Source organism: Gopherus flavomarginatus, chromosome 5 (assembly GCF_025201925.1).
Source record: "Gopherus flavomarginatus isolate rGopFla2 chromosome 5, rGopFla2.mat.asm, whole genome shotgun sequence".
Lineage (NCBI taxonomy): Eukaryota > Metazoa > Chordata > Testudines > Testudinidae > Gopherus > Gopherus flavomarginatus.
In genome coordinates, this window is record NC_066621.1 from 17188527 (window position 1) to 17208195 (window position 19669).

Consider the following 19669-nt stretch of genomic DNA (forward strand, 5'->3'; position numbering starts at 1 on the left):
TCTTGGAGAGTTCCTGGAGGCCTCACCGTTCCTATTATTTCAAGTGGCAAGAAGAGGAAGGCTTACACCACATACAGTCAACCGGTGGAGTGCCTTGCCAGAGGATGCTGTGAAGGCCAAGACAACAACAGGGTTAAAAAAAGAACTAGATAAGTTCATTGAGGATAGGTCCATCAATGGTTATTAGCGTGGATGGACAGGGATGGTGTCACTAGCCTCTGTTTGCCAGAAGCTGGGAATGGGCAACAGGGGATGGATCACTTGATAATTACTTGTTCTGTTCATTCCCTCTGGGGCACCTGGCATTGGCCGCTGTCCGAAGACAGGATACTGCACTAGATGGACCTTTGGTCTGACCCAGTATGGCCGTTCTTATGCTCTCACAATGAGCTTTGTCCTCAGATCCTGTGCAGATCTAGGACTGTGGGACTTAGCCCCTGAGTTCATGTTACAGAAGGTGAGTTGGTGTCAATGACACTTACCTGTTTTGAAGTAACTCCTTAGGAAGTTGGGGCCCAATTGTGATGTCAAGCACAGTGCCCTCAGCTGCAATCAGTGGGAATAGCTGAAATCCTGTCCTGGGAAAACAGTTCCACAGAATTTGAATCCTGGGTTTTCCTGCCTCGTGTTTGCTGACGGACGGTAAAATCCTAGCGATGACAAGGCAGTTAGGGGTTTTCACGTGTTGGAGCAGCTCAAGATTAAGAAGTTGGTAGAGCCTACAGTTTACCTTTTCCTGGTCACGTGTTAAAATCACAACACCTTTTCTTTGCTAGATTTTACCTCATTTCAGGGCTTATCTACGTGGTAAATTACCGTATGGCAAGCGAGGGTGTCGATCTACAGTGAATCTTTTTGCTATGCAGTAATGGCTACTGCTACAGTGCACAGAAAGTCTCCAGGTACAGCTTGGTGCACTGTGCTTTCAAATAGTAAGCCAAGCCACACTCTCGCACTTTCAGTGTGCCGGAGCAGCGTTTGCGTGGGATATTACTGCGTAGGAAGATGAGGCCCTGCAGTGTCACGCCCTGGCTTGCTCCACAGTAGTTTGCCATGTAGACAATCCCTTAATACCACGTGTCAGCTTTTCTGAGGTAAGAACACACCTTTTTCCTAGTGGTGACAAGGCCTTCCAGCACTAAGTGACTTCAGATTAGAGCTGGTTGAAAAGTTTTTGTCTTAAGTTTTTTTTGTTTTTTGTTTTTGTTTTGTTTTTAATGAGCAAATCGAAGCTTGCTCCAAATAAAATTCTGATCTTAATTTTTAAAATTTTTTAAACAAAAGAAAAGAAACGCAAACACTTTACACTGTTTTTTGTTTAAGTTTTTGCTTTTCGATGGAAGGTCAAGAAATTTTGATGCAAATTAAAATGTTTCCCTTTCATTAACATTTTTTGTAGGAAAAATAAATTTTATATACATTTATACACTTTACATAACTGCCCCTTCATTAGTATTATCAATTTCCATTCAGTCTAAAGAATGTCTAAAGAATGTTTTCCTTTGTTTTTGAAAAGAATGGGCCTGTGTTTGAAGCGAACAGATAATAGTCCAGTGTGCTGATTTTTCGATAAGACATTCCTTTGTCAGACGCAGAAGTTTCCTTCTTATTGGACCTCAATCATTTGATCTTGCTATCGAAGGCATTAATTGCTTTATAATCTCAGCACCCAAGAAAAGAAATGAATTTTTAAATACACAGAAGGTGTTGACATTGGATTAGTGCGGTGAGATAGGAAATTGGGTGTCAGCAATTAATGGGTATCCTGGGTACAATACCCATGGTATAAAAATAGGGACTCCATATCACAGACTTCAGCCCACTTCTGCTGTGGTGACTGACACATTCTGTACAGGAGCCGGCTGGTGGAGAAATCGAGCACCATGAAGCGGCTCATCCTGGTCTTGGTTTGCCTCCATCTCTCAGATGGGCTGGTGAGGTGAGTATCCCAGTGCCAGTATTGTAGTGATGAGGACATAGAAGTACCTAGACAGGTAACAGAAATACGTCAGCATTTCTGTATTCAGCTAAGCCATGCCTTTATCTTTCTTTAGACCGTCTATAATTTCTGTGATATGGGCAAATCTATTTATGCCTCTGCATGGCCTTCCTCACTTTGGGCGGTAGAACATTGACCACTAAGAGGTCCATAAGATGAGGGAACAGCATCATGGCAGGGACAACATGACAGGTGACAGAAGGATGAACGCTTTCCTTGCTGATTTCTGAGTTCTCTTCTTCATTCTGTGCAGAGTCACACTGAGGAAAGGCAAGTCTGTCCGAGAGGCGATGAAGGAGAAGGGAGTGCTGGAGGACTTCCTGAAGAACCACAAAGTAGATCCAGCCAGAAAGTACTACTTCAATAATTACAATGTTGCTGAGGAACCAATAGCCAATTACCTGGATGTGAGTATTAAGGCTCCTTCTCTCTCTTCCTTGGCTGTTCTATAGCTCTAACTAGCTATTCCTTGCTTATTACCTACCTACCCACACAATTACCTAATGCATCTATGTACTGGTATGGTCCCATTAGTCTCAGACCTTGGAAAACTGTAAGTATTTGTAGAAAAAGGGATGCTTGGGTTCTGCTGTTTATTTTCTGCTTTGTTACTCTCAAGTATTTGCTGTATGTTCTCTGGGACATTTCCAGAGAAAGGTGTTAGGATTGTAGTATGGACTGGGAGTCAGATCTGGGGTCTGTTCCTGGCTGTGCTACTGAATTCTGGGTGAGCTTGGGCAAGTCACTTCCCCTCTTCATGACTCCTTTGCCCAGTATGCATCAGGGGAATAATGGTAAACATCTTATCTCACCCCTTGTGAAGCTTAGCTTGTTAATGGCACTAAAAACCTTTAGGAACCTCAGCTGGAAGTAGTTAGAGAAGGACAAAATGTTATTTTAAAATGATTAATAGTGCAAAGGAATCCACCTGCCCCCACGTCTTTTCTCTTTTTTACAGTCCTTCTACTTTGGAGAGATCAGCATTGGAACTCCGCCCCAGAACTTCTTGGTTCTCTTTGACACTGGCTCCTCCAACCTGTGGGTGCCCTCTACGTACTGCCAGAGCGAGGCCTGCTGTGAGTACAGCTCGGCTCCTTAGCATAGGTGCATGTCCTGGGTGCATTGTTCCTGAGAAGCATAGTCAAATTCCAACCAGGCAAGAAGAACTGGTCCTCTCAGACAGGCTTTGGGAATGTCATACACCCCTATCTGCTACTCCTGTTCTGGAGAGCTTCACTAAGCTATGGCGACAATATGGATCGCTCTTTCCTCATAAAAAGGTACTATGGTATTCTAAAGTTGTTGTTAACAACATCAGCAGTGGTGCTGTAGTGTGTTCTGAAGTTCAAGGAGTCACGCTGGGAGGCAACTACTGCTTTGAATGGCATAACTATTGGCCAGGCTTCAGCTGATGTAAATTGACATAGGTGCATTGGTTTCAAAAGAGTGACATTGATTTACAACAGAGGACCTTGCCCAAATTCCTTAGCTACTCTGGTGTTGGGTGCAATAGAGATAAGAAGATAGATAATGTTGGTGACGTACGAACTCATGCTCAGTGGTTAGTGCAGGGGTCAGGTTAGAGGAGAAGGTGGTAGTCAGGAACTGGAGCTCAGGATCTGAACTAGAGTCAGTGGCCCCATGCCAGAAGCAAGGGTCAGAGAGCCGAAGTTAGGAATCAGAGCGGAAAGTCAGGACCCGGTTTCCTGGAGCAAGGCAAGGTGGGAGGCACAGGAGCTATCACAGCTGTAGGCAGATGCTTTGAGCAAATGCTGTGCCACTGCTGCTGCCTTAGGCAACTAGTTTGCTGACTCTTCACAGCAATCAGGAAACCTACCACAGGCCAGCTGTGCTCGTTAGGTTGCCCAGGGCTCTGCTACAAGCCCTGATTCCTAACAGATAGTTACATACAGAATGAGGTGATGCGCTTTGCATTAGTGCTCTTCTCTGTTATACAGAAACTCCTGGGCTAACTCTTGGCTCTGTTCTTTCACTCCATGGGAAGTCAGCTGTTGGGAAGTGCTGCCCTGTCAGGCTATTCAGTCACCGGGTGGATAGGAGGCGGTCAAATCCAAGAGAGTCACCATGATCTTGTTTTTAATCCAGCCGATCATGCCAGGTTCAACCCCAACCAGTCATCCACCTTTTCCAATGATGGACAGACCTACACCCTGAGCTACGGGAGTGGCAGCCTGACTGTGATTTTGGGTTACGACACAGTGACAGTAAGTGAAATACGCACCGTCCTATCCTGCATTGCCATTCACACTGTCCAAGACCAGAAGGGGCCGTTGCGATCATGGAGTCTGACTTCCTGTATAACACAGCCCACAGCACTTCCCCAACATATTTCTTAGAGCAGAACTTTTAGAAAAACAGCCCATCTTGATATCAAAATTGCCAGTGATGGAGAATCTACCACAACCCTTGGTAACTTGTTCCAATGGTTAATTACCCTCATGGTTAAAAATGTATGCCTTATTTCCAGTCTGAATTTGTCTATCTTCAATTTCCAGCCATTTGATCATGTTAGACCTTCCTCTGTTAGCTTGAAGAGTCTGTCATTAAACATTTGTTCCCCCAGAGATACTTTTAGGGTGTAATCAAGGCACCTCTTAACTTTCTATTGGTTAAGCTAAACAGATGGAGCTCTTTGAGTCTATTGCTATAAGGAATGTTTTCTAATCTATTTGGGCTGCATCTCTAAAATCATCAGACTGCGTTACTATTAAAAACAGCAGAAATCACTGATAAAACTTTTCTCTAGAATATGTGATACATTGCTCTAGTTTTACTGCATGGGACATGGGGACATTTATCTGAGGATACTTCATGAGCTAAATGAATCCATGATTGGATTCCATTGGTTTCAGTGTTGTGACACCAGGGATGAATTTGGTCCTGTACATTTGATTTTTATGTTGTTGATTGGACCCTGTTAATACAGGACAAAATAAGGGCTTGTGTACATGAAGCTTGCACCAGTTTTAACTTAAGGTGTGAATTTAAACCGATTTAGTTAAATCAGTGCAAACTCCAGTGTTTACAGTCCTATGTCTGTTTAAGAGTGGCCTATTTGGGTATAGCTGAATTGATCAGAAACATAAGAGGGCACAGTCATCTGATTTTGTTACTGTAATTTTGTGTAAAATTCCAGGTTAGAGCGATTATTTTCTTCCCTGCTAGATCCAGAACATTGCCATCACCAATCAGGAATTTGGTCTGAGTGAAGATGAACCTACCAGCCCCTTCTACTATGCCTATTTCGATGGGATTTTGGGAATGGCTTATCCTGCCATGGCAGTAGGGGGCTCCTATACACCTATGCAGGAGATGTTGAAGCAGGGCCTGCTTACTGAACCCATCTTCAGTTTCTATTTCTCCCGGTAAGATCTCTCTCGCTACCCCTCTCTCTGTCTCCATTACCACATATAACACTCTATTTTCCCATTTCTCTTTCACATTGTACCTATCTCTCTATATATCATATACCAACTCACTCACCCACTCTTTATCTGACTCTATGTATCTATACATCTGCTCACCCACCCACCCACCGCTATGTCTCTTTTCCCACTGGGTGACACGGGATGGATCACTTGATGATTACCTGTTCTGTTCATTCTCTTTGAAGCATCTGGCATTGGCCGCTGTTGGAAGACAGGATACTGGGCTAGATGGACCTTTGGTCTGACTCAGTATGGCCATTCTTATGTCCTGTCTGTCGGTCTACTACCACAAGTACCCCTCTGTTTATTTTCTGTCTGTCTAACCATTGACCCCCACACATACCATCCCACTCCCCATCCACATATATGTTACAACTCCTGCTCCATAGGAGGGTAGTTTGTGTAACACATGTCTGATGCATAACCATGTATGTTTCCAGCCAACCAACATATAATTATGGAGGAGAAATCATCTTTGGAGGTGTTGACACCCAGCTGTTCTCTGGCCAGATTACATGGGCACCCGTGACTCAAGAGGTTTACTGGCAGATTGGTATTCAGGAGTAAGTTCTGTTTGCAACCCCTCCACCCCCCCTACCCTTTATTAACATAGGCATCAGCCTTTCCTCCTTATGGTCTGTAGGGAGCCTTTCTGGCTGTAATTAGTGGAATCAGTTGCCCTGTGTCAACTCAAACTCTCCCTGGAGGAGGATGAATTTGGATCAGATCTGGATTTCAGGCACCCTCGAAAGGAGTTTGGATCCAGGTTTTTGGTTCTAATAATAAAAGCTCCTAACCTAGGTTTCTATTCTGCAAACCAATTTGAACTTTAAACACATGAGGAAATCCCATTCATGTTAATGGGACTTAAGCATTTACTTAAAGTGAAGTGTATGCTTAAGTGTTTTGATGAACAGAGATGGGCTTAAGCTTGTACTAAGAGTTAAGCATGTGCTTCTGTGCTTTGCTGAATCAGGGCCAGGGACAATGCTTGGCTGTATAGAATAAGGGTCCCAGGGCTGCAGGTTATCGTGTATCCAAAACCTGGTCTCATCTTGTATCAGAAGCAGTTCCTTTTGCTGACAAGTTGCTATAATGATGTTTCTTGTATTTCCCTCCTTAGGTTCGCTATTGAACAGCAGGCGACTGGCTGGTGCAGCCAAGGCTGCCAGGCTATTGTGGACACTGGGACGTTTCTGCTCACTGTCCCACAGCAGTACATGGAGTACTTCCTGCAAGCTGTGGGTGCTCAGGAAGCCAATGGAGAGGTAGGAGCAACAGGTGCCTTGCCGCACTGCCGAGGACGTCTGTGAGGGATTTTGCAATGCCTGACATGAGGAATTTGAGACACAAGAAGATGAGAATGATGGACTTTTGGGTGATCAGGCACAGGTTCCTAGAGGAGCTCAAGGACAGAGTCTTAAAGCTGGTGATGGCACTAATTACAGCTGGGGAACAGGAAGTCTCTCCTGAGTTTGGGGAGAGAGCTCCTGATCTTCCTTTTTCCAGTGTAAATCAGAAGTAACTCTACTGACATCTGTGGGCCCGAGATCTGGCTGGTGTAAATCAGCACAGCTCTGGAGTTGTGCTGATTTACCTCAGTTGAGGAGCTGGCCCAGTGTAAAATCAGCAGGAGATCTGAAGCTGGCATGGTGAACGTAAGCGTGTGTGGGGCTGGTGAAGCTGCTACCCATGTGAGGGCGGAGTGCAGCAGGGTGGTTTCTCCCCTCTATTGGCTAGAAGGGTTGATACCTGGCAGTGCTACTTGCATCTACTGAAGGCCCTGTAAGGGCAGCTTCTGCTCTCGACTGTCACAGCTGTAACCCTCATTTGTCTTTCGTTTCCACAGTACGTGGTAAACTGCAACAACATCCAGAACATGCCTACCATCACCTTCGTCATTAGCGGATCCCAGTTCCCGCTGCCCCCCTCTGCCTATGTCTTCAACGTATGTATTATTTTAACAGCATAAAACACTTTTATCTCACCGAGACAGTGACCCAGCAGGAAGCCAGAATTTCTGTGCAAATGCGGAGACCTTTCTCTTGCACTGCAGCTCTGTTTGCCTAGAGTGGGGTGGTTGCATTCCAACACTGTGAGCTTGTAGGAGGGCCTGCTGCCACTCTCATCAGTCACTACAAAGCTGCCACTAATTCTGCTAGGGCTTCCATGGCTAGCTTACATAGCCCTCTGCCTAGTCAAACAGCCCTGATGCCACCTCTCTCTGTTTTTCCCTCTGATAGAATAATGGCTACTGCACAGTTGGGATTGAGTCCACGTACCTGCCTTCCCAGAATGGGCAGCCCCTCTGGATCCTGGGAGACGTCTTCCTCAAGGAATATTATTCTGTCTATGACATGTCCAATAACAGAGTGGGCTTTGCCCCATCAGCCTAGACAAGCAGTTCATTCACCTAAAGCGGACGAAGCCTTTCCCTTCCTCTTTTCCGCTGGACACTGATGGAATCAGACTAATTTCATATGGACAGATTGCATCCTTCTTCATATGCCTTGCATAGCTTTTCTTTGGTTTGCATGCAACAATCAGTGCTCTCCAAATGTATCATTACAAATAAACTGCAGTGAATCCAATTGTCTTGTGTCGTCTTTGGAGTTTGTTGAGTGAAGGTTGAGCCCAGTTGTCTGTTTGTGGGTCCCGCAACCTTATGATGGTGCACACACTACTCACTGGGACACAAAGCAGCAAGTTAATCTGTTGGGTCCTTCTACACTGCCGTAAAAACCCTGCAGTACCGAGTCTCTGAGCCCAGCTCTGCTGACGTGGGCTGGGGCTGCAGGGCTACATATGACAGTGTAGAGGTTCAGGCTTGGGCTCTGAGACCCTCCCCACTCGTGGGGTCTTGGACCCTGGGCTCCAGCCTGATCCTGAACAGTTACACTGCCATTTTTAGCTCCGCAGCCTGAGCCTCGCAAGCCCGAATCAGCTGAGCCAGGCCAGCTGTGGCCATGCTCTGGGTTTTTTATTGCAGTGTAAAGGTACCCTCTGTTATACACTCTGGGCCAGACTTTTGAAAGAGCTGGGCACTTAGGCTATGTCTACACTTCAGTGCAAGCGTGGGCTCAGACCCAGACTTGAGCCCAAACCCCTTTCTGTCTACACACACATCCCTCAAACTCGGTCCCAGACCTAGGGTCCTATCATGAACTTTCCCATTATAAATCAACCTCTGTGGTCTATGAGGGCCTGCTTCCAGACAGTTATAGCAACCCGTTTCTGGACTGGTAATGCTGCCCCCTTGCATTTATTGTTACACAGGAGGGTTAGGCCAAGCTGCTCACAAAGTTCTGTATGCAAGTTCTGGACCTGCTGCTGGTCATCTGAGGTCAGTATGACAATGTGATCCCACCAGTCTGTGTTTGTGGCCCTGTTCCAGAAGGGCTGGTCTGCACAGGGGGCATCAGTGGCTATACCGGCTGTGTTGAGCCACATCAGCCAGTTCATGTCTGCTGATGTCAAAATGTCCGCTGTCAAAATGTCCACCAGTAAGTCATGGAAGCGCTGCCCGTTTCCTGACACAGAAGTGAACGCGCAAGCCACAGAAGCTCTTCAAAAGGCTCCTCCTCCATGTTGCTGGCACCTGTAGATGGGAGCGCACAGAACAAAATGGCGGCCCGGCAGGTTGTCTTGGTGGGCTGTTCAAACTTCCTGTAACACGCTGGGTGGACAGGCAAGATTTCCCACTCTACACCACAGTGAAAGGACTAGAACAGCCACATTTCAGCAGGGTGCTGGGAAGTCCAGGGAATGGTTGATTTGATGCGTGTCTGCGTGCTACAGTGTGCGCACCAGAGCTCCAGGTTTGCACCCAGATTAGAAAATACTTAAAGTAGGGTTAACCATCCGTGTAGATCAGTAGTTCCCAAATGGGGGTTGGTGAAATATTACTGGGGGTTCTCGGGAAAAAATTCCCTAATGGTGGACAGAGCTGTCCCTAGGGACTCCGGACAGCATGGGGCCAGCAGCCCAGAGCCCCTGGATTTCCAAGAGCCCAGCAGATAAAAGCAAGTATATCGATCACACTGAGGAGATTTAAACTTCAAGACTCCTTATAAGAAATGGAAAGGGAAGTGGATATTTTTTGCTGTTTTTAAAATGAAATTGTCAGCTAGTATTGTTTTTAAACTTCTTATGAAGAACAAGTTTAAGCTTTGTTGTAACATGTGTTGTCTGCCTGGACTGTTTAAGACCTGAATGCTTGTGTAGGAGGAACTCTTAAGTTCGCTTCTTAAATACCTTCATGCTGTTTCACATCTGATACTCTTTGATTTCCAAGATCACTGCTTTTATAATTTATGCTCAGGTAAAGGAGAAAATCCCTGGAAATATAGTCATTTTTAGGAGGGAGTTCGTGAGACTTGACATTTTAGTGAAAGGGGTTCACGGGTTTGTTAATGTTTGGGAACTAGTGGTGTAGATGCTCAAGGTCTGGAGTTTTTAAACCAGGGTGAGCTGACTTGAATCCCACTAACCTTGGGCTTACATTGCAGTGTAGACAGACCCTTTGAGGACAATGGAGAATTCCTCCTATATTCCTATTGGAAACCAAAGTTCTGAATTCTCTTTCTTTGCACAGCTGTGATGGAGAGGCTGATAGTTACCTAACTTACACAGGGAAGCTTCATTCACTGATGATTGTAATATATTCTGAAATTCTCAGATGGGAGAGGGCATAACAGGACAAAATGTGGTTGTGGTGAAGGACGGAAGGACCCTCTATGTTCCTTATGCATGTACAGTATTCATAAGAATGGCCATACTGAGTCAGACCAAAGGTCCATTCAGCTCAGTATCCTGTCTACTGACAGTGGCCAATTCCAGGTGTCTCTCAGAGGGAGTGAACCTAACAGGTAATGATCAAGTGATCTCTCTCCTGCCGTCCATCTCCACCCTCTGACAAACAGAGGCTAGGGACACCATTCCTTACCCATCCTGGCTACTAGCCATTAATGGACTTAACCACTATGAATTTATCCAGTTCTCTTTTAAACACTGTTATAGTTCTAGCCTTCACAACCTCCTCAGGCAAGCAGTTCCACAAGTTGACTGTGAGCTGTGTGAAGAAGAATTTCCTTTTATTTGTTTTAAACCTGCTGCCCATTAATATCATTTGGTGGCCTCTAGTTCTTATATTATGGGAACAAGTAAATAACTTATTCACTTTCTCCACACCACTCATGATTTTATATATCTCTATCATATCTCCCCTTAGTATCTTCTTTTCCAAGATGAAAATTCCTAGCCTCTTTAATCTCTCCTCATATGCGACCCTTTCCAAAACCCTCATCATTTTAGTTGCCCTTCTCTGAACCTTTTCTAATGCCAGTATAATTCACATGCTGTAACACTGCATGGACGTCCTGAGGCTCTGGTTCTGTTTCTAGACAAGACTATCCTAACCAGTGGAGTGATTTGTGGTGCCCCTGCCTTCTCATAGTTGCACCTCTGTAGATTTAGTTTTGCTTGAGACCCGTTACTGTTTCACACGTTGCCAGTGCAGAACATAATACAGAAACACAAGCTCAGCCTTAAAGAAGCGATGAACTAGAAGAAACCATGAGCAGAAGCTGTGCAAACCCTGCCCCCATTGAAGTCTCTGGGAGTTCTGCCGTTGACTTCAATGCACTCAGGATTCGGTGGTGCAGCGCAGACAGAAGCAGACAGCACCAATGAGCTGCCGGAGTGGCTGAGGATTCAGGACAGAGGAAGTTTCTGTTATTTGATGAAGCTGATGGTGGGGAGCTGGCTACTAAAACTTCATCCTTTACCAGTGAATGGACGAGAAAACTCCATCAGCCATGAATGCAGCATTAGTTAATTGGCCTTTGGGCACCAGTTAAAAGGGGCGTCTGGCCTGGAGAGTGTGAGAGAGATTAGATATTACAGTATACAACGTGGTTCAGTCTGTGTCCAAAGCACGTCGTCACTTACTGCACTACTAGAAGGTGCTCAGACACTGTAATGATGAGCATGGGATAAGAACCTCTACAGAAAAGAAATTCCTAGAAGGTGCAATGTGGCTTTTCTGCTATTATGTTCCACTCAATATGTGTGGGGTCCATTGGATGAGATCTAAAAATCAGGGTGGTTTGATTCCAGGGCACTTTCATAAGGTGAAGGATTTTCCCTAGAGGCCTTGTTGTCGTTATCATTACTTAATATTGATATTACAGTAGCACTTAGAGGCCTGAATTGAAACTGAGGCTTATCAGGGCTGCCCGTCGGAGGTGGGGGGCAAGTGGGACAATTTGCCCCGGGCCCCGCAGGGCCCCGTGTGCCCTGGCCTGGCGGCAGTCCGGATCTTTGGCAGCATTTCGGTGGCAGGGGGGGCCCTTCAGTGCTGCTGAAGACACGGAGTGACTAAAGGACCCCCAGTCGCCAAAATACCACCAAAGACCCGGACCACCGCAGGGGTGAGTACAAGTGCCGCAGCTCCCCCGCTTTGTCCTAGGGCCCCTGAATCCTCTGGGCGGCCCTGAGGCTTATTGTGCTAGATGCTGTACAGATACATAAGATCCAGAGCAGCAAATTAACCCCTCTGAAGCAAAGAGAGAACATGCCCATGGTCTGACATTTTGATAGGAGCTTTCTCTGTTCTGAGCAGCCATTTGGATCACAATCATTTGACCTCGCTATCTTTGAAACATAAGCCTGGCTTAATTTGCTTAAGCTACATTGAAATAAAGCTAACTGTTTATCGAAACGAGCATTCACCGAGGGGTTTGCAGTGGTTTAATTAAATTGGTTTTAAAAGCTTTTTAAGTTAAACTAGTGCAACTTTTTCATGGAGCCAAGCTCTGACTTAACCAGGGCGTGGGTCAGTTAGGAATAATGTTAGCTACACTGACCATTACTAGGCATAAGTTCCACAGCTATACAGATGCCCCCCAACTTACGCAATAGTTCCGTTCCGGAAAGCCTTGAGTAACTCAAATTTTGTGTAAGCCCGAAACGTATACCCATATGTTACGCAAAAATTTCTGCAACTTGAAAATCCTATTTCTGGCTTATGGAACTTTTCCATAAGTGCGAATTTGAGTAAGTCAGGTCTTGCGTAACCCAGGGAGTGTCTGTATATATAAAGATATAGATATTTATTTGTTGTTTTTCGTCTATATAATGGTCTTGAATTTTCTTCTCTGAGACAGTGTGGTCTCCACTAACTCCTGCCCCAGATCAAGTATATGCAGCTGTTAAGAAAAGCATCAGATCAGCATCTAACCTTTGTGAGATGCTTTATCTCATTTTTTTGAGCATCACTTACCCTTAATAATGAGACAGTCATTTTATTAAGTTACCATAATTTTGTGTAAAATTCTAGTTGGGAGCAATTATTTTCTTCCCCTCTAGGTCCAGAACGTTGTCCTCAAACACCCAGGGCCGTTCTTAGGCATAGGCAACATAGGCAGCTGCGTAGGGCACCTGAAAATTTGGGGCACCACTGGGTCTTAGTGTCCACCCTCTTGTTTTCCTATCCCTGTTTTGACCTTTCCTGCAGGCTCCCACAGATGGCTGCTCTAGCCTGGTGAGTCTTCCTTGGGAGGGAATCTAGTAGTTAAAAGTGAAAAAACCTCCAGCCTGCCAGACCTATTAGCACAACATTGAAACTGTTAAAGAGACATTCAAGGGGTAATAAAGCCATTTAACAGGCATTTGCCAACCCCAAGGTATATACTGACAGGTTTCAGAGTGATAGTCCTGTTATTTTAGTCTGTATCAGCAAAAACAAGGACGAGTCCTTGTGTCACCTCAAAGACTAACAAATTATTTGGGCATAAGCTTTTGTGGACTAGAACCCATTTAATCAGATGTCCACGAAAGCTTATGCCCAAATAAATTTTTATACTGTCAGTTTCTGACTTTACTGACAAAAACAGTTGTGCATTAATGTAATATTTACACAGAACATGTCAGTCTACAGGACCTTAGTTTAAAATTTGCTTTAAAAATATTTCATTAGTGAGCTGGTGAAGATTATAAAATCACATTTCTAAAAAATGCTTGCATAGAGTTTTAGATGCACAATCATCTTTAGCCTTAAATGTGTGGATCTTCACACATAGTTTTTTAAATAAATCCTTCAAAAGACCTCCCTTATCTAAAATACACATTTTAATTACTATAGTTAAAAAAAAAGTGCTTCCAAGTCTTCCTGTTCTTTCTGTCCATCCCTTCACCACCTCTCCCCCCACTCCCCACTGAAGAGAGCCCTTAAAGGGACAACAGTCCTTCCCTTCCAGATAGCTGGACAAAGAGTTCCCTTTCTTTACTTCTGACTATCCGACAAACTAGTTTTAAAAGAACCCTCCAGCAAAATCAGTACCTTAGTAAGACAAAATCCTTGTTATACCTAAAATCTTTGGAAACATATTTTTTTAAAGTTGGTGAAATTTCATAACCATGTCTCTTGTTATGGAGATCACACAAAGTAAATTACTGTTCCCTTTTTCTAAAAGCAATGAACATTGTTATGAACACACTAAACCTCTCTGATTAATTTAAAAGAAAGTCTTTGTTTCAATGAGTTAAATATGTAGTAATTTGGAATGCTGGCTTAAGATTTGAGTACATTTAAAATATAAATTCAACTTAGAAATACTGATGAAGAAATGTAAAACAGAGAAGAGCTGCATCATGTATTCCATTATATGTAATGTTGTATTCAGCAGGACAGCTGACTCACCCTTACTATGAAGTTTTTGCAAATAAATCTCTGACAAACTTCAGGGCATATCAAAAAACCTGTGACTGACAGTTTTTATTCCCAAATTTTAGTGCTTTTAATTAGGTACTTTCTTCATGTCCATTCTGCATGAGGGAGAGTGCATGGAAGTCTCTGTGGGGAACTGTGACTCTCCGCCACCATGAGGCAGGCCGGGCATCTCATTATCCTTTGCTGTCAAGTCCCTCCTCCCCCTCCCCCACCAGGCTGTGAGCTTGGGCTGCCATCCGGCATAGGGGCACCAGTTTAATAATACTGCCTAGGGCCCCATAAATCCTAAGGACGGCCCTGCAAACACCAGGCATTTGCTCTGAATGAGGATGAGCTTTCCAGCCCCTTCTGCTATTCTTATTTCAATGGGATTTGGAGAACGGTTTAGTCTGTCTTAGTGATAGCAGGACACAACACAGTTATGCAGGAGATGGTACAAAGCAGAGCCAGCTTACTGAACCCATCTACAATTTCCATTTCTCCCGGTAAGATCTCTGTGTCTCTTGCTATAATTCTCTATATCACCAAATGTTGCTTGTCTGTCTTCTGTGTCTGCCAACGTATAATTATGGAGGGGACATCATGTTTGGAGGTGTTAACCTTCAGCCTTTCCCTGGTCAGATTACATGGACATCCATTACTGTCAGTTCAGTACTGAGGAGTAAGTCCTGTTAGCAAATCCCTGTTATCAAAGTGGGCATGAACTTTTCCTTCTTATTGTCCTTTGGGGAGGCTCTCCAGATGTCATCAGTGGAGTCAGCTGCCCTGTGTCAACCCATTCTCTCTGGGCAGGAGGCAGAACAAAGGAAGAAACCCCTGTGCCAACCTCAAGATAAAATGGAGGGATTACTGCTTAAAGAGTGGTCTGAACTTGGCCCAGGTGAGCTTGGCATCGGGATCTGGATTTCAGACACTCTCAAAAGGTGCTTGGAGCCAGTAATGATAAAAAGCTTCTATCCTAGGCCCCAGTTCAACAAAGTTCTTCAGCATGTCCTGGACTTTAGATACATGAAAGCCCTTAAAGTTAGCTGCATGCTTTGATGAACAGAGAGGGAGGTAAGCATGCCTTGAAAGTTAAGTGAGTGCTTCTGCCCTGTGTTGAATCAGGGCCCATGACAGTGCTTGGCTCTATAGAATAAGGGTCTCTGAACTGCAGGTTGAAAATCAGAAGCCTTGTGCTCTTGGCTCAGCCTGCATCAGAGGCATTCTAGTGGCTGACAGACGTGTACAGTGAAATCTCTTGGGCTTCCCTCCTTAGGTTCACTATTGGACAGCAGGTGACTGGCTGGTGCAGCCAACGCTGCCAGCCCAGGCTATTGTAGACACCAGGACGTTTCTGCTCACCAACCCAGAGCAGTACATGAGGGTCTTCCTGGAGGCTGTAGGTGCTCAGCAGAACGACCAGGATGTAGGTGCTACGAGCGGTTTGCACAGATACTGAGGAAGTCCTGTGAGGGTTTTTGCAAGGCATGATACAAGGACTCCAAGACCATAAAGCTGGGCTGTGGTATGTTCAGGCAAAGATTCATAGAGGAGCCCAGGAGCTGGAGGCTTAAAGCTGGTAACAACATTAACTACATTTGCAAGTAAGTTCAGAATGTCCTTCTCTGAGTTTAAATTTGGAGAGAGAGATCCTGACCTCCCTTATATTGCTGTAAATCAAAAATAAATCTACTGAAGCCCAGGGGGCCTATCACTGACTGGTGTACATCCACGTAGCTCTGCTGAAGCCTGAGGAGTTATGTTGACTAACCTCAGCTGGCCCAGTGTAAAATCAGCAGGATATCTGAAGCAGGCTTGGTGAACATAACCTTGCTGCTGTTCCCATGCAAGGCAGGGGGCAAGGGAGCATGTGTGATGCTGAAGAAGCTGCTGCCCGTGTGATGGCAGAGTGCAGCAGGGTGATTTCTCCCCTTTGCTGGATAGAAACATTGATACCTGGAAGTGCCAATCTCCTCTGTTGATAGGCACTGCAAGGGCATCCTCTGTTCTCATTTGTTAGACTTAACCCCTCTGTCTCTTTGCTTCCAGAGAACATGGTTGACTGCAGCAATGTCTAGAACATGCTAACCATCACCTTCTTCATTAATGGATCCCAGTTCCCTCTGCCTCCTTGAGTTTCGGTGCAGATTCAGAGACCTTTCCCCCATGCTGCAGCTCTGTTAGATTGTCCTTTCTAACAGCTCTCTAAATGATGGAGTTAGTCTTCTAGCAATGTGACTTTCTAGGAACCTGCTCCTGCTCCCATCAAAGCCACTTAAATCTCCTGGTGCTTATGCCAGGGCTTCAGGGTTTAGGCTACATAGTCAAATCACAGCACTGAAGCTGCCCCTCTCTGTTTTCTCTCTTACAGAAACATGGCAGAGGTTGAGATCACTTACTTGCCTTCTCAGAACGGGTGACTTCTTTGGATCCTGGGTGATGTCCTTCTCAAGGAATGGTCTTCTGTCTATGACATGGCCATCAACAGAGCGGGCTTTGCCCCATCAGCCAGGAGTCAGCTGGAAAGGACCACACCATTCCCTCTCCTGCCTAATCTTCTCTCCTGGATGCTGATGGAATCATACCAAGTTTATATGGACAGAGTGTATCATTCTAAATGTACCATGGGTACTGTGTGAACCTGCCTTCTGCTTTTGTATATTAATCAGTGCTCTCTACATCTATTGTTGCAAGAAAATGGCAATGAGTCAAATTATCTCTTGTCTTCTTTGGCGTTTTGTTGAGTAAAGATTTAGCACAGCCGTTTATTTCTGAGTCTTGCAGCCTTCTTATTGCACACAAACTAATCAGTGGGTATAAAGAGGCAAATTAATCCCTCTGTCATATGTTTCTGGCCAGACTTTCAAAATAGCAGGGACCTCAGTAGCTTCCCAATGCGAACAGTGGAAAATCTCCAGTATGTTCCTGTTGGGAATAATGGGTGCTACTCTGCGCTGAGCACTTGTAAAACTCTTGCCATTTCATGTAGGTGTTTAAATGGGAACTGAACATTATGGAAAATATGGTCCTTCCTAGTTGACTTTTAATTTTAAGGGCCAGACTTTCCAAAACAGCCTCTGAAATGGCACTAGCGGATTTCCAGGTCTATGTTTCTACATGGACAAATATCAGGTTGGAACCTCAGCTAGTGTAAATCAACCTAACTGCACTGACTTCAGTGGAGCTGAGCCACTTTACACCAGCTGAGGATCTGGCCCTTGCATCTTTGCACACAAACGGATTGGGGAAGGGGAAACCTTGTGGTTGAGGCACAAGATTAGGGCTCAGGACAATTGGGCTGTAGTTTCCTGATCTACTTTAGACTCCCTGTGTGACCACTTGAGATCACATCTTAAACCTGCTGAATACCTTGAATTCACATCGAATTCAATGGGAGTTGCAGGTGCTCAGCACCTTTCAGGATTTGACCCATTACTTATCAGGGCTTCATTTTCCCTACTGTAAAACAAGGATAACACTGACTGACCTCATGGGGGATTGAGAGATTTAAATTAGTTAATGTTTGTAGAGTGCATTGAGATTATCAGCTGCAACGCAGCTGAAAAAATGTCAGCTGTTACCGTGTGACTGCTTAGATCAGGGCGCAACATACAGAACTGTTTGATTTTCATGTGTAAATGCAGTTTGCACACACAAGTCCAGGTGTTTGCATGCGCACACACAAAAACGTAGAGGTGAAAATGTATGGATATAATTTTAGGGGTTGTCTGAAGGTCTTTTGAAAAACTTCATCCTGAACAGTTGCTCTCAGTTCGAGATGAGCCTAAATTGGGGAGAGGAAAGTTCTAAGCCACCCAAACTTCGGGACAAGTTGGCTTTGGTTCTGAACTGCTAGCCTCACTCTATGACTCCTCTTCAGTCCTCATAGTCTGTCTCTTTATTACTAACAGAATCACAGCGTTGGGCGAATGGCTTTACGATCCCTGTCCCACCTGGTTCATCAGCTGCAAGCAGCTTGCAGGCTAATTTGGCTAGGTACTACAGCAGAGAGGAAACAGAGTGAGCCATCATATACACCATTTAGCATCATCATGGAAATCCTCAGCAACCCGTCCACATGGAAATATGCATAACTTGGGAGGTGTTGGATGTGCAGACAGAGCAGTGACATGAACATCCCTTTATCGTCTTAAAACCTCAGTGCTTTTCTGCACATAAACATCAGGTCCTATGCATTCAGGGTGGGATTTTCCAAGGAGTCTGAAAGGTCTAGATGTCCAAACCCCAGTGAAAGCCAGTAAGATTTGGGCTCCTAATTCCATTACACTCCTTTGAAAATTCCAGCCTCAGCAGCTGGCTGTATTCACCTAAACTGGGGTAAAGATTGCTCAGGGCCCAGCAGGAGAATCCATTCTGTCTTCAAATACTAACACTGAAAAGTTAACTCTAAAGACCCATGGGGGAGAGTGAAGGTTCTATTAATACTTTGCAGAGACAGAGGCCTTTCATCTTTGGATCTCAATAGTGAGATAATTTCTCCTCTTCCCTGCAAGGAGGTAAATAGTTTACAATGGGCAAAACCATGGCACAGAACATGGAATTGACTTGCCTGAGATTACACTGTGAATCAGTGACAAAATGGGGAACAGAGACCAGGTGTTCTCCTATCTCTTCTGCTACTTCAGCGTGTGACATGAGTGTAACTGAAAGCTGGCTTTGGCTCACTGATCACACTCTTTTGAGAGATGTATCATGGGCTCAAGGCACCAGGAACAGCCTGCTTATTATGTATAACTGATGATTGATATTACCATGTTCTGGAAGGTTTGATCTCGCACTACTATAGTGGGGTTTCCTATGTGATACAATTACAAACAGATTCAGTATTTCTTATTCCCCTGATCCCTTCCACATTCAGCCACCCACCAACCCTTTCTGGGTGTGTTTCCAGAATCCTTTGCACTGATTCCCATGCCTAATCAATGGAGGTAGCTGGGACATCAGGAGAAGACGGTTTAAGAGATGCTCTTGAGGTCTGAGCAGGACCCAGCTGCAGCCAACAGAGCAAGCCTGTTTCAGGAATGGAGCTGGTTCATGAACTGCCCAGGTGAGCAAACTTTGTACTTCTTTCTCTTCTCTTGACCAAACATTTATACTAAAGAAGTGTGTAAGGAGGGGAGCCTGAGGGCTGAATTTGCTTCAGCTGAGTTACATACTTTACAAATATTTTACATTAACATTTTAAAAAACATGTTATTTTCATCTACATGGTTTAAAAGCCGCAGGAGCTGAATGCTCTGATTGAGGGTATAAATCTGGCTATAATGCCATTATCTTCAGTGCCGTTACTCCAGACTCTTTTTGGTTTAAATGAGAACACAATTCACCTCACAACATGGACAAGGACTAAAATATTTAAACTCTAGTGAAGTATCTCATAAATAAAATCCATTTCACTTAATTTTATAAACATGCACCATCTAGTGGATGTTTTATTTTCTGAAAGAAACTTTGGACTGAGGTGACTAAAATACCTGAGTCTTTTGA

General features: G+C 44.6%; 1 protein-coding gene and 1 pseudogene across 1 annotated transcript; both read left to right on the forward strand.

Moving 5' to 3' along the window:
• Window positions 1-1858: 1858 nt before the first annotated feature.
• LOC127052959 (pepsin B-like) lies at window positions 1859-7844 on the forward strand. Its single transcript, XM_050957112.1, has 9 exons — window positions 1859-1939; window positions 2253-2406; window positions 2958-3075; window positions 4106-4224; window positions 5186-5385; window positions 5889-6011; window positions 6572-6716; window positions 7298-7396; window positions 7692-7844. Exons 1-9 carry the CDS (start codon window positions 1884-1886, stop codon window positions 7842-7844), a joined length of 1167 nt encoding a protein of 388 aa, XP_050813069.1. The 5' UTR covers window positions 1859-1883.
• Window positions 7845-8926: 1082 nt separating this feature from the next.
• Window positions 8927-16296, forward strand: LOC127051457 (pepsin B-like; annotated as a pseudogene).
• Window positions 16297-19669: the final 3373 nt, after the last annotated feature.